General features: G+C 39.4%; 1 protein-coding gene across 2 annotated transcripts in view; it reads right to left on the reverse strand.

Annotated features, from left to right (window-relative positions):
• The window catches only part of LOC140246253 (protein bicaudal D homolog 2-like), a 59,200-nt gene that overhangs the window by 25,272 nt on the left and 17,349 nt on the right, over positions 1-16,579 (reverse strand). Inside the window, exons 2-3 of one of the 2 annotated variants that reach the window (XM_072325711.1) lie at positions 12,669-13,010; positions 10,037-11,755 (exon numbers count right to left, since the gene is read on the reverse strand). In XM_072325711.1, coding sequence (XP_072181812.1) covers positions 10,037-11,755; positions 12,669-13,010 — 2,061 coding nt within the window. Of the gene's footprint in view, positions 1-9,799; positions 11,756-12,668; positions 13,011-16,579 lie in introns of those variants that run through there. The other variant, XM_072325710.1, reaches the window with a different exon arrangement.

A 16,579-nucleotide genomic window follows, 5' to 3' on the forward strand; every position in this document is an offset into this window, starting at 1 on the left:
CAAGGCATAATCTGCATAGACGCAGAAAATCTAATTTTGGCTTCTCTATACATATTCCCTCCCCCTCCCCCACCCCCACCCCCCAAAAAGTGTTTTTCAGCAATCTCAAAGTCTTACGGATATCTTGAGATCACATCATCTTCATCATCATCATCATCATCATCATCATCATCATCATCATCATCATCATCATCATCATCATCATCATCATCATCATCATCATTATTATTATTATTATTATTATTATTATTATAATTATTGTTATCATTATTATTGTGATTTGCTCACCTGTTCCCATCAAAATCCAAATACCTAGCATGCCACCATACTTTTGATTCTTAACTTGTGGTCATTTTAAAGTAAAACTAAAGTAAAGTCAACAGCAATGCTGGGAAAAAATGCTTCATCTTATAGTTTTGATTGCACTTGTACCATTTCCCAAGTCTCACCGATTCCAAATATATGGAATGTTCATGCATTTAGCATTTCAAATGAAAGTCACACAGTTTATCTTGGTGTACTGTTGTTATCATTACACAACAACGATATCAAAAGCTGCAACTGATCGGTCCACTAGGCAAGAAAAAAAAAAATCAAACAACATTCAAACAAACAAAAACTTGTCAGTTATGACAGTAAAGCTAATAGGCCACACATCTGACCCATGTTGACTTTTATCGACATAACCGTCAATCTGCCAGATCCAGCTATTTTCATTTTGGAGCTGCTTCAGGCATATATAAAGGGATGTTCGGCCATCACTACCACCACAGCCCAGCCACCCCAACCTCATCCAATGTTGGGTCTTCTTTTAAAGGGGCACTTGGGGCAAAGGAAGAAGCAGGAGTATGTCAGGAATGATAAATCAGCATGGAAACCAAGCAGACCAGGTAACCTGTATACTGTATTAGCTGTTATTTTCGCAAGGGTTTGATTTTTCGCGAATTACTGTTGGACCGTGAATTTAACAGCACGCGAAAATGTCACCATGCCCTGCGGTAATAGTGCGCTTACTACAGTCTCGGTGTCAATTGGCGAAAACATGATCTCACAAAAATATCTGTATGCGAAAATAACAGCTTATAAAGTATGCGGTAAATTAGCGAACCCGATGGCAGTGTGGAGAGCGAGAGCATGGAAAGTTTTGAGCCCTCTCTTGCGAGGGACAGAATGAAGGAGAAAATGTGGGGGAAAAGTCTTGGAGAATGAGTTTTGTACACAACTATATGATCACTATGATGATGTGATAGAAGTTGGAAAATATTTAGTTTGATATTTTTGATAGTTTTTGAAGAGTGTTTGAATCAGTGATGATGATGATGATGATGATGATGAGAGATCTAAAGCTCGATTAAAATAAGAGACTACACTGGCATATATGATGTGATGTTAGTACAACATTTCATGAACAGTGTTAGAAATTTCAAAGACTGATATTGACAAATTTCAAGCACTTTCACTCAGTTTTGCCTATTCTTTATTAGCCAGAAGCATAGATCTACAAACCAATCCTCTACAATAGCATGTGCTGACAAATATGTTTACACACTAAAAATTATCATTCAATGAACATGCATAAAATCAAGTCATCATTATCAATTTCAACAAAGTTTTCAAAGGAACCGTAAACTAAATCACAACATTTCTTAAAACAACAATGATGGAATTCAATGTTTTGATCCCTGTCCTTTAGGAATAAATATAAACAAAAGATAAATATCATACTCTGAAAATTATTTTCATCTTTCTTAATACAAGAAGCCAATCAAATTAAAAACTACTTCACAACAACTAAATAAGCTGAAATGCACAATTCCCTTTAAAAAAAAAAAGACAATTTAAGCTAAAAAATTGCAAGATTATTAGCACTATACAGTATGCAAATGCATGAGCAAGTATTGCTGAGTATACAGTTGTAGATGTTTGACTGAAATAGGAGCTGAATGAGACATCTTGTTAAACATTACAGTTGACTATGAAAGATGTGCCACCAGCGCCAAACAATTTCCAATCATCTTTCCCCTTGGACTGGAGAGGGGAAGTGGATTTCATTTGTATGTTTGTCATGCACATTCCATAAAAATCATTGTCAAGCATCTGCATGAGACTTTCATCAGCTCCTATTTCAGTACAGACAGTCGGCCAAGATGTGCACATGATTTTATTCGCAGTTTTATGAAAGATAATTACACATAAATTTACAGAGTGGAAGAATCTTGTTTTCTTTCTTTTTAACAACAGTAAGCTGTTATACTACAACATACTTAATACATACAAGATAAATATGTTCTACTGTCACACAATGCATACAGCTACTCACAAATAAACATGGTACATACACCTACACACACACTACAATATCCTGCAAATGTTACGTATTTCATGTCAGAAAAAAAAAATGTCCAATTTCATGCATGCATAGATAAAAGGTATTTTGCACAAAACCTCAATGTCAAATAGACGGCATATCCTGATTAGCAACTTTAGAGTCTCTGCAAAATCTTGTCCTTCGTGATACTTGATTACACACGGAAATACCGAAACCCAATTATTTCTGAGAAACATTCAGGTCCCAAATACCAGCATCATTTCCTTTTTCCTCACATTTTTTTTGAACAACAAATGTGACCAATGCAAGTTGGTTGTTTACTGCAAGCGCAGAAAGCTTATCAGTATTCATCTTTCACTCTCATGAGATGAAAAAGTTTTTTTACCGTCAATCAGTTCACATGTTCTAAATGGTACCAGAGTCAAGTGTTACATCTCAAGTGTATACAATGAACTGAAATCATTCAAATAACTTTTACTTGGTATTTAATTCCCTTTTGAATTCAATCTTATAATAAAAAAAAAAAATGTTTCCTTTTCATCTCCTTTGCCAAAGCAGAGTATGGTTTACTTTTTATTTTCTAAAGACTTTCATACTGAACAAAGATTTAGCATTACAAGATCTGTATAATATACCAGGGTGTATATATTTGTATATGTGTGTATGTGTGTGTCTGTAGGTGAAATAGTGAAAATCTTTCTTCCACATATTAGTTATGAACACATGGACAGATTAATGAATTTAGCTACATTAATAATACTGGCAAAGCGACGCCCAAGCCATCTAAAACATTACATATCAAAAACAAAAGCACTTACACTTGCAACTACAACTGCGTAGGATGCTGCATTCAATCAGCATATACACGGTGTACTATTCTGTGTAGCTTTTAAAATGAAAACACAACAATATTTCTGTCACTGGACACATCATGTCATAAATATGATAATGGACATAAACACTATATTCCATATATATGTACAGACATCTGTATATTCTGAATTTGTGCTCTGAAAACTTAATTCAATCTCTTGAAATTAGTGCATAGATATATATTTCTTTTACAATGAACATAACATTTGATATTTCATACTTCAGCCTATAGTCCTACAGTTTAAAGGTTTGGGGGAATTTGACAGGTTACAAATTGCTTGCTTTACCACTCTTGGATACAACTTCAACAATGTCAGATGTCAGGTAAAAGAGGCATTTACATATATTCACCCTATTTGCACAGCTCATATAATACAGGGACACAGTAAAATTTTGAGACTTTTTTTTTTCACCAGATAGGGCCTACATACTGCAGAATAACAGTGCATGACTACCACAGCAAACTATGTCATTCCAAACCAAAACGTATTTGAGTCATGTACCAACATCTTGAGTGAGTGATCATAATAAATTGAAACTGCTCCATGCTCTATCACAATTATTTACTTTTGAACACTATGCATCCATATCTGCTGTACATAAGCAGCAAACGAGGAGGGGAAAACAAATTCTGCACAAATGTTACAAAATATACATTCTTCTGATCATTTAGCCTGATGTTGACACCCCATGACACATGAATGCTTTCAGACTGGCAAAAGAACATGTTTCATAAACATGTTTCATGCTGATCAAGTCAAATTCTGTAAGACTGAGAGGAAACTTAAATAGTGTTATCTCCTGAACAAATACCTTGAGCCTCACTTGACCAGTCTTAATCCCAAAAGTATCTTTTTAATAAGTTTTACTTGATTTGACCTCTCCATCATGAATGACGAGGTGGAGCCTAACCTGAAATTGTATTCACTTTACAAGTGTACTCGTGGTGCATGCTTACACTTACACTTGTGCTCTTTTCCAAGGAAGTGTAAAGTTAACTGTTTGAAAGGCCACAGAATTTGTGACACAGCCAATATATGGATGTCATTTGCAGATAGCAGTTGGCCAGGAGACTCCATAACTACTCTTTTAGAGATGCAATTACAAACACAATCTTTTGAAAGTCTGAAACCCCAATATAATGCATGTACAGTGGCACATGGAAGAAGATGTAGATTCACCATCTGTTTCCCTTTGACCCAAATACTTTGTTTCACCTTTTGTCTGATTATGGGGTTGCGACCTTGTTACATACCACCAGGATCAGATCTGAGAATACACACATGCACAACTGCATGCAAAGTTGAGATTTTTGTGTCACACATTTTTTTTTTTGGCATGCCATTTACCAAACAAAAGAAAAAAGGAGGGGGATAAACCAAACAAAAAAGAAAAGGAAAGGGAGGAAATCTGATGCAACAATAAATCATATCCAACTACCTGTATGGAAAACAACCCAACAATAATGGAAGGTATGCCACTTTTGTCATGCAGCATGCTAACAGTTGGAATTGTTGCATGCCATTCAGAATTTGTGTTCACTGTGCACAATCATGCTTTATGGGTGTATGTATGGAGGTTATCAAATTTTGTGGGTTTTGAGATTGTTTGACGGAAATGTGCGAGTCTGGTGTGACATGGTCCCTATATTCTCCAGTCTAGTCGGAAGAAGACAAATTCACAGCTTGGTCTTTAAAGTCTGCAGTATGACCTTGACACTGCTCAAATAGTGCAGAAGTGAAACTATCTCAATATCTCACATGTTCATATGAAATCTCCTGAGCCCAAAGCATTCCTTTTAACACAGTTGAGATATCTCAGTTCAGCGAGACTCGCAACAACATCATTTGAGATGAGGAATGGGAATCAGACTTTGAATCAGGTATGAAAAGTGAAAAGTTATTCCATTCTCATTTGGACTGTTACTTACAGTACAATTTCACAACATTGCTTGTATTTTTCAGTTTCTAAGCACCACCAGAGAAGGGCAGAACTGCTCCATTCTCATATTCATTTGACATGGTGTGGGATGTGTCCTGCGTGGACACTTTGTTTTTACCCCATGCACTGTACTTCAGCGATGATGGCATGTACAGAGCTGCCATTTTCATCACTTCGATCTGACCTTTTTGGCCAAACCCTAATGGAATTGAGGATTACAAGAGGCTGCCTGATCAACGACAAGGGAAAATAATGTAGAATCTGAGGGAGTTGCAGAAGAGTACTTTTCCCCATAAAGGGGTATCTTCTACTGTCATCACTAAAGAAAGGGTTTATCCCGCAGTAATGGATCTAGAATATTTTGCACCCCCATGAAGAAAAAGGAAAGCAACAATGATGTACAATGATTATCCTATCATCTAGCTTCACTGCATGGATATAAACCACCACCACTTTATTAGAAAAGCTTTAAGATCTCATTTTCACCACTTACATTAGGCCCGTTCACAAACAACGAAAATCGAAATTTCAATCGCGATCCAAATTTCGATTTTTTTTTTCGACCGTTTATACACAGGGAAAAATCGCACTTCGCAGCAAGGAAAGAACGATCAGTGGCCAAACTGCGCATGCGCGAATCTTGCATGACCGAAGACTGACCGCGCAGTCCCAATAGAGTTTCGCACGCGCTACGAACGATGGGACAAAAAATACCGATTTCCGAATCTCGATCGCGCTCACACACACGACGCTTGGCAAAATAATCGCGATTATTCTGAAAAATCGCACTAATAGTGCGAGTTGGATCGCGATAAGGATCGCGGTAATTAGTGAGATTTTTCTGTCCACACTGGAAAAAATTTCGAAATTTTGATCGCGATAAGAAAATCGATTTTTAAATCGCACTTTTTCCCTTGTGTGTGAACGGGCCTATTGTAAATTAATCTTTAAACAGGACAGGTCACTCTAGAACACATCCACACAAAGCACATCAAATACACACTTTGAGATTGTTCTAGCAAATACTAGTGGAGTGCAACACAAAGAAAAGAAAAATACTAACAAGCCAGATTATTTCTCCTCAACTATTGCAGAAACAGATAGGGCATACAAATGTTCTCCATTATGGATGTCAGGATTGTTGTAAGCTGAAATATAGTGAAAGTCAATCAACAGCAGACTCCACACAGGGTTTTTCAATATACTTCGGCTAATTCTAGCCAAATGCTGAACAACTCAGGACATGATACTTATCCGTAATAAAGCCGTTGTGATTTCTCAAGGAAAACAGGAAATTGTCATCATGGGCAGAACAGCATGGTAATTAAAATACTCTCGTGTGCATATGCTTCCACCTCAGTTGCTATGACCCAGTATGCCCATACGCCCATGTTTTTGGAGGGCTTGCATTTTGGATTTAAACTAAATGCAGGGGGGGGGGGGGAAGCACTCTCTTAGACATGATAACCTTGACCTACATAGTGTAATGAAACAAATCATGAGTATTTGCTGTATGTAAACCATGTAGATAAATCACTCCATTGTTTACAATAATAATTCATATGCAGATGATGAATAGAAATATTTTGTTACAGCTGTGGGCAGTCTCATTCACTGATATTCTCCACCTTTGTAGTCGGCAGATAGCGAACAATACATGCATCAAGGACAATACAATAAACTGTATCACATCTGCCTGAACAAATTGTTTCAACATGATTCAGAGGCTTTGCCTCTAGGTTTGGATATTATTGATGTGCATAACTTGTGGCAACGCACATTTGCCATCATATTATGGAGGTTATGTAGGGAACGTCACTTCTTGTGAATCAATCAACTCTGCTCCTGCGCAGGCATCAATCTCCACAACCTAATTGGCGTGGCTAAATATAACAAATGCCAAGACTCCTGCCTTCATTATGTAACTTCAGGGCTACTTCCAACTACTGGTAGGAGTACAGTGCATATGAAATGAACACTGGGCATGAATAAGACTGCCGTGCTGTCACTGGTAATTGTTCTTATTGGTCCACTGTACACGTAGGTTTTGTACAGAATGGCTACAAGGTATTCATCCTTGTATATTAAATCAGCTCTACGTTTTTACTCTTCCAATGTTGGAGGCAATGTTCTACATGTATACACGGAGAGCAATTTTACATCCAAAATTGCTCTTGCCTTTACAATGCTGCAGACTTCAAATGCTGAAAGTGGCTAAATGTGAGATCATTTTCACTTATGTACTCCTTGTAAAGTGTGTCCCATTTCTTGTGGTGGCACATTCACAAAGCACTGTATTTCCTTTCGAGGCATTCATTACCAGCAATGCAAACAAGGGAATTTCCCCCTGCTTCAAGATTCTATAATGTAAGTGGTAGTTTCATCTTACATGTTACTGCATGATATGGCACATAGAAAAATACTAATAATACATTTGTGGTTCTGCACAGACAAGATTTGTAATGCGTAAACTCAATGGGTAAGAAATGGCATAGTATTAGAGCAAAACATACAGCATGTGAGAAAAGAATTTTACAGCATATTCGACAGCTGTTTGAAAAAAAAAATACATAAGTTTGCACTGAGCTTTACATGATTCTGAATTTGGCCTATTAGACTCTCTTCTCATATTTCGCACCACAGACTTACGGATGTACTTGGTGATACTTTACTTCAATGAACCAATCATCACAATATTGACAAGAACCAAGAGCCTTCTTGGAAAGGTATCTTTACTTCCTTGTGCATAAAGGGATGGAGCTAGAAGCAGCCTCACAATGTAAAGCATGCACAGTATAAACTCATACACTGGAATTCACAAAGGTAGTTTAAATTTTGTCCATGGTTTATGCTAATTTCTTCTGCATTGATTCGTTCATACATTTTGTATCAAACTTTATGATTTGTATTTCTCAGAGATTGTTACCAATATGATTCAATAAATGTATACTTGTTTTTGTACTACCTTTTGTTGTTGGATGGAAATAAAGCACAACTGAATTGAAAATTGAAATGAGAAAAATGCATATGAAGGATTGTGTACAACAACAGACATTAAATAATAACCGCACATTGATACTGTACTCACGTGTGAATGGTATACCTATTTCACTCTTCTTCTTCCTTTTATTCCGTGAACGAAATCTAAACCACGTTTTTGATTTAAACCATCTTTGTGATTACAAGGTTTTACAGTTTCACTTTCTCCTCCTCCCTAGTTACAATCTATGCCAAATGTTTAGGATCCATTGTGTGGTAGAAAGACAGAAGCAGTCCACTGGAGAACTTGCATGGGGTCTGTTCTGACTTCCAACAGTCCAAAACCTATTCTGACTCTAGCGTGAGAGTAGTGTGAAGGTGCTGTCTTTTACATTTAATTTTCCCTTGAACTACTGCAAAGCAACTGCCTTCAGAAGTCAATCATGCAAAAAGGGCTATGAGATACATTCATCGTCTTACTCATTTTTTTTTTTTTTTAAATATACAAACAATTGCAAACTGACCGTTGAGGACATACTCAGTACCTTCCATATATTTCCTGTCATAGATGATAGGATTCCATCATCACAAGAGTTTGTGCAAGAGCCGTTTGTTCCTCCTTCTTCCTGCTGTCTGGGTCATCTAGTCCATCAGAGCTTCTTCCTTCCGCCAGCTGTCGCCATGGTGAGCCATCTCCAACAAGCTTGTTGTACTTAAAGCAGTTCACTTTACATATGTCGTATGAAGACCCACTGGGACACTGAGCCAGTGCCTTCACTGTCAAAACATATTACATCCCAGGCTGCTTGCACTGACTTGTAATTAGAGCTTATACGATGGTACATTTCCAAAAATGCAAGTTATCAATAACACTTGGTTCAATATGATCAATGAAGAAATGGTTTACATACCTAGCATTGATTGTTGTGGAGATTTTGAGGTTAGATATCTCACAGGATAAATATTGACCAACATCTGATTCGATTGACTGATGGAAAGCATTCTTGATTATGTGCACAAACCATGCAACACTGCATGCGTGTCGTCATGCACTCGGGACACACTGACTCACAGGGCCCTCATGAAATGACACCAAATAATGCTGTCAGCTAGCTGGTAAGTATATTATGATGGTTGGTATGATGAGTTAGTTGAATCCCACAAATACCCAAAATATACACACAATAAAAACACCACATGCATGAGTTAGTTTGGTGGCAAGACAAGGCTACGTGTACAAATATATAAGATCACTAATCTGTCCATGTGTTCACCAAGTTGTGTGTGGATATGTAGATACACCACCATGTTTAGTAGCAGCCATGGTTAGTTGTAAGGCATGTTGATGTACATGTTCAGTATGTATGGTTTCCCTATATACTTGGTGGGATCACTGAGTACATTTACATGTATGATACATATCCAAAAAGGACTGGAGGCAGTCTTCTCCTTTTTCTTTTTTCTTTTTAAAAAAAACCATTATCTACACTGGATTAATCAATCAGAGAATTGTCTTAAAGAAAAAAAATCATTGGCCTTTGAATAACAAATATTACAAGTCATATCATCCCCGTTTTCAAGACAGTATCTTGTCACTGAGGCAATATAGCTGTTTGGATTTTAAAGTTTAAAATGTCAAAACTGCATCCAGCCCTTTCATGCTGTACATATTGAGGTAAATAAAAATAAAGGACAGAGATCAAGTGTAAAGAAGGCCCATCACTACAAGAAATGAGGCTGGTTAGAGTAAGGATAGCGCGGCATTCTCATTGGCAGGCGGTGGTGGTGGTGGTGTGGCGGTGGTGGTGGCCGCATAGATCTGAAAGGGACAGGGAAGAGGGGGCCCATTGGCCCCATCCTGTGGGCCACTGGAAGACCCATACTAGTCACCCAAGCCATTTGATTCTCACTCACTTTGGAGGGTTTGTGTTTGCGTTGGCCTCTCCGCTGGCTCGACATCTCATTCTGGAACTCCAGGTCCTCAAGACGCTGGGTGAGAGCAAGCTTCTGCTGGATGGCCATCCTGAGCAGGGAGTTCAGGGTCTTTTTCTCCTCCTCTGCTGATGCCAGCTGACGGTGCATGTCATCCAGCTGGGTCACGTACTCATCGCAGCGCTTCGCAAACATGGCGCGCAGACTGGCAAAGCTGGCCGCCTCCTCCTTCAAGGCCTTCAGCTCATTTCTCAGCTTCTTCATCGTCTCCGCGATGATCGCTTTCTCATGCTCATACTTGCTCTTGAGGTTGGCCAAAGCGACCTCAGCAGTCGTCTTGTTGGCTTTCAGCACTGTCCTTAGAGTGGCAACCTGTTCGCGCTTTGTCATGAGCAGTGATTTCAGCTTCACCACCTCCTCCTTCAAGTCCTCATTCTCAGCTCCACCCCCATCACTGCTGTGCTGCCGGGACATTTCAACGGCTTGCTCCACAGAACGCTTCAGGTACTTGATTTGATCTCTGACAGTCGAGACCAAGGTTGAACATGTAATGGTGTCACCGTTGAACTTGGCATGATCATCTGCTCTCCTGGCTGGACTGGACGTTGCAGAGTCTGAGCTGCTTCCATCTACCACATCCTGGCCACCATTCTCTGTGGACACCTCCTTGAGTCTGCTGGCAATTTCTGCTCTGAAGCCATCCCTCCTGCTTTGCCTCGTGACCTTAAGGTGATCCTGCATGATGCGGTTTGGGGCTTCTCCATTGACCATGCATACGTGGTGGTACAACTGTGCAATGTCTTCACTGACAGCAGCAAGCTCATCTTGAGTGAGATTAAGCTGGCCTTGGGCATCCCCCACCATGTCATGGACACCCTTAAGCTGTGACTGCAAGTCTTTGACAGTGTCCTGCTGTTTGCGATTCCTTTCGTTCATGAGTTGCACCTCTTTCTGGAGTTCCACTTTGTTACCCTCCTCTTTCAACTTTAATACCATGTTTTCCAACTCACTCTGCAGAGCCTTATTCTTAGCAAGGACAGCGGCATACCTCTTCTCTTGGAGCTTGTAGAGACTGACCAGTTGATACAGCTTCTGGTGGGTTTCATCCAAATGCTGATACTGTGAGGGGTCAATTTCCGTATCTCCATCTGAGCTCGAGATGTTGAGGTCAGACAAACTCTGGAGGGCATCACGAGTTGTTTCTAACTCGGATTTGGATTTCTCCAGGTGTTTTGAGAGTTCACTTTTCTCAGACTCCAGCTGATGAAGCTGTTCCTCCAACTTTTTCACTTCTATCGATTGCAGCTCGCTGAATAAGTCTGAGGCTTCCTGCCCTATGCTAGTGTCCTCCTCATCATCCTGCATCTGCCGTTCAAAGCGTCGCAGCAGCGGATGGCCCCCAGCCTCGTCATCTTCATAGTCTTCTTCCATGAAGTGCATTTGGGAGTTATTCTCAAGGTCCACATTGATGGCCTCCAGCTCTGAAATCATAGCCTGGTCCAGCTGCTTCTTGAGTTGGTGCTTCTGGTCCCGCTCACACTCCAGGGCTTGCATCGTCTCCTCAATCTGCTTCTCCGAGATCTCCTTCAGCCGTGCCAGGTCCTCAATGTTGGAGTTGAGGTATTGGATCTCCTCTGCAAGTCGTCGATTCTCATGTTTCAATGATTCATACTCAATCTGGGACGACTTGAGAGATGAATTCTGTTAACAAGGATGAAATTGCACATGAATGAACAATAACGGGTAATTCCACCTAACTAGATACACCATAAAGGTATGATGATGGTAATCTTAATATGCAATTTTACAACATGGCGAAGTGCAATGCATACTTTCGACTCTCTTATAGAGAGCACGTAGTTGTGGAAAAATGTAAGCGTGAACAGACTTTAATCTAAATTATTTTCAATCACGAAATTGTAAAACATACTTCACTCTTTTCAAAAGTACTGCACTGTTTTTCCAAATAATGTACAATCTAAAGATGCCTAAAAGGGACCGGATGTTTCTGATCTTTTTAAAATTTGATAACTTTTCAGTTTTGTCGACAAGCAGCATTTCAGATGCATGTATCATCTTTCTGTCCATCAGACAAAAAAGTGGCAAGGATGGAGGCTGGATATATATGGATGAACTTGATTAAGTCGATATCTTCCATTACCTCATTTAAGAAAAGAGGAAATGAACAGTATGCATGAAACTACAGTTGCCTCTTGGACTGCGTAATAGCTCAATACAAAGTTCAGCTGCCATAGAAAGTATGCACTATTCACTATCTGAGAGAAAATTTGGCATGATCAATATTTTTTTGTGATTTTAGTAAGACAAATGATACATTTTTTTAGTGTCACTCCCTGTTAACATATTACCAGTGACGGTGATGGTACAAATTCATATGGACAAAATTAGTTAGACAATTTTTAGAATCTATTTCAAGATGTCACTGACTGAAATGAACCAAACAAAGTACACAAAATACTTGGATGCTTTCTCTTTTTTTGTGCTAGTATCACAAAGCATAAAGTGCATGAAAACTTCCACACTGGATAAAAACTTCTGCATAAAGATAACACAGCAGGAAAAGCAAACAGGAGGACAGGTTGCAGGTACTGACCTGTTTTTGCATAGCAATGTTCTCTTCCTCCAGCTCGCTGTAGTCTCGCAGTAGGCGCTTCTCCCTGAACTTGATCTCCCGCAGCTCTTCCTTTAGCTCCTTGCGCTCCTTCTCGTGTTGCTCCACCGAGGAGACCATGTCGTGGTGCCGCGAGTGCAGCCGCTCGTTCTCCACGCGCAGCCGGCTCACCTCCTGCCGCATGCCGCGGCCCTCGCTCTCCAGCTCAGCCAGGCGCTCCGTGAGGTCCCGCTCCCTGGTGGCGCTCTCCTGGAGCAGGTTCTGCTCGTGGTGAACCTCCTGCTCCGTGTAGCGTTTCTGCCATTGTGCTTGAGACTCCAGAGCCTGTACAGGAAAATAGGCAAACAGTCCTTGGCTGTTACAATTCTACAAATGATCTCAGATTCGATGTACATAATGAAATGGGTTGTAGTTTTCATTAAAAAAAAATACTTTTTACACATTTACAAAATAGCACACACAAAAAAATACAATATGTTTACAAAGTTCTGGAGGGCATTTCATGAAGGAACTTGTCGGATAAAATGTCCGACAAGTCAATTATATCCGACAAGTTCAGAGAAATCAGCCAATCAGACTAAAGAATTTCTCAAAACTTGTCGGATATAATTGACTTGTCAGATATTTTATCCGACAAGTTCCTTCATGAAATGCCCCCCTGGAGGGCATTTCATGAAGCATTTTGGTCGGATATTTCCTGACAAACTGTTACAATCTACTGAAATCCTTGCATCTTGACTGGCTGAGAGCAAATTTGTCCCACAACTTTGTCGGACAAAATGCTTCATGAAATACCCCCTGAAATGCACTGAAGACACAATGACAAAATCAGGTTTTCAGGACAACGAATATCTAAGTTTGTACATCATTGTTATATGCATGCACGTACATGTACATTAACACTTAATTTTTCTTTTCAATACTGTACTTCATACACCCCTTTTGCCCATCAGTCTACACGCTTGTAGTATGGATGTCTCTACGAGGCCTCTACAAGTTTAACAGAAAAGGGCAAGTCATCACAAGATAATAAACTTCAGCACAATTCTTCTGGACCCCTAATGAACACATGTAGGCAATGATGACTCAGTGTGAGAGAGAGGAAAAAAAAAATGAAAAAGAGGCAAGACAATCAACTTGTAATAGACTGCCCGAGGTCTAAATTCCGAGATCAGCTACATGGTGCTGGTATGTTATTGACTTCCACCTCAAGTGTAATGTACACGAATGGGGCCCATGAGAGTGGTCACAGTATACTTTAATATTGCAGGCATCCAGCATCCCATTGGAGCCTTTTGTACACGGATACCCTGTAGCTTAAATCCTTCACAAGTTCTGTACATTTGTATACTGATTCAAATATTCACATAACAAATTCAATCTTCTATCATGCACATGGGGAATAACATCATAGTGCTTGCTTATTTTCAATGTATAACACTATGAACATTGTATGAGATTTACTCCTGATACTTTGAATATCATGAAAAATTTGAACTGCACTTTTTTTTATGATGGGATCAGATACGTTGCGAGACACACACACAAAAAAAAATGTGAATCATTACGGCTGTTTTCAAAAATAAAGCATTGTCGCTGACATATAGATGAAGCACCTTAAGGCACATGACACGTACACATTTGACTGTGCCTAAAGGAGAAAATTTGCAGAGCACACAGGCACTGAAATAAGCAGAGCATATCAATGTACACTTGACGGCACTCAGACAGGTTTTAACATCATGAGCACACACATAAAGTGAAGCCAACATGTCTGCCCCCCCACGGAAAAAAAGCAGTAACTGACATTTTTATGAATGTCTACTTTTTTGCAAAAATGAATAGTTTACCCAATGCTCTCCAATGTTAATAGGTCAGTTTTGCAAAAAGAAAAATGAAAGTGACCAAAAATACAATTTTTCACTTTTGCAAAAAGCAGTAACTGCATCCAGTTGATTCAACTTTGCAAGTTTCCCCACGGAAAAAAGCAGTAACTAACAAAGCCCACGGAAGAAAGCAGTAACTAACAATTTAGTCTTTATCATTCAGACTCTGTATAGTCCTTCCTGTATATATTTTTCCCTAATACCATTTATTTTTTCTACTAATTTTTTTTTTTTTTTTAACAATGTAAACAGCAGTTTCTCCCATAATTTAGGAGAGTAGATATAAAAAGATTGTTTCACCAGTAACTTGACTCTGCCCGCAGGGAATCATATGACAAGTTGTAGAAAAAGCTTCTTTCTGGAGACTAGCAAACCTGGCAGACTCAGCGCGCTCAGAGTGCAGAATACGCGTGCAGCAGCTGCTGCATGCGCATAAATTCTGCAGCATGCATACAAAAACTAGCTAAACATTGCATCACATCACTCATCACTTGCATGCACAGTATTGCCAGGTCTGGTACAGTCTCAGTGATCATGCCAGTGCTAACGATGCTGTCACAGTTTCTGCGGTCCAGGCATGCCTGTTTATCTATCATGAATTGCAGAGGAAAAGTCATGGTAGCCATGGCTTTGGCCAGAACCAGAAAATCTAGGTGAGCTGAAAATATATTGAAGGGAGATGAGCACTAGTATTAATGCACTAGTTAACGTTAGTCTAATGTTAGATGTAGGACTAGGCCCTAAAGTTTAAAATAGGTCTACCAGATCTAACGTTACAGAGTAGATCTAGATTCTAATCTATTGTTAACTGTTTAGTGTTAGACAAAATGTCAGTAGGCCTAATCTAACGTAATAGACCTAGGTCTAGCACTAACATTGGGCATAGATCTGTAGTCTAGCTTAAGTGTAACGTCAGAGTTCGACTAGGATCTAAGACGAAGAGACTTGACTTTATTGTCTAGTCCAGGGTCATGTGTCAGGGGCCAGGCCGCGCACTCCAAAGTTCAATTAGGGTATAGTAGCCCTACTACATATCGACCACCCTTATTGAAACCGACCGCGTATAATTCGCGCACTGAACACTTAGTACGCACTTCTCTGCGCGCAAAGCACATAAAAATGGATCGGCTTTGAATGTAGATTAGGATGGTGTGGGAAAACGCGATAATTCACTGTTCATTAATGGTTTTATTCAAGGACAAAATTTCGAATGAATATTTTCACCGAATCGTAATGACAGCACAATGTAATGTCTATGGAAGTTTCTAAAAGGCTTCTAAAAAGCTTCGTACAACACGGTGTTCAATACAACTCGGTTTACGTGCATTGTCAATGCAAAATCAGCGGTCGATCCTAAAAACGCGATTTACCGCGGGGAGCTGAAACGAGGCCACGCAAGTTCGTCGGCGATATTTTTGCACTGAAACTTCGAATCGAAAAGGGAACAACGGCATTTGATAGAGCTGGATTTTCTCAATCACGTAGGTCAAGTTTTTTACGTGAATTTCAGTGTTAAATATTCTTATCAAGCAAATAAACATTAGGCGGTCGATTAGTAGTAGGTCCAACCCTACATAGGTGTCTACCTTATTTTTACACAGAATGCCATTCAATCGACAAGACCTAGTCTAGGTCTAGCGATAGGTCCTAGATCTTATAGATCTAGACTAACCAGAAAGTAGAAGAACTTTATAACCTGGTGGTGGTAACAATTCTCCTCCTATGGTCATGTGACATGTGCAGTTACTGCTTTTTTCCATGGGGAAAACAGCAGACTCCTGGCCGTCTGCAGTTACTGCTTTTTTCCGTGGGGAAACTACCCAGAATCAAGGGTGAGCCACCGCAGTAACTGCATTTTCCTAAATAACATTTAAAAAATAACGGAAACATAATTTTTTCCTAGGTATTGTTAGACAACTAGGTATGGTGCATAATCATACCACAAAATTATTTTTGAATGTTTCTGTGTTTTTAAAGAATCTGCAAAAAACACAAAATCGCATTTAT

Source organism: Diadema setosum, chromosome 2 (genome assembly GCF_964275005.1).
Source record: "Diadema setosum chromosome 2, eeDiaSeto1, whole genome shotgun sequence".
Taxonomy (NCBI): Eukaryota; Metazoa; Echinodermata; class Echinoidea; order Diadematoida; family Diadematidae; genus Diadema; species Diadema setosum.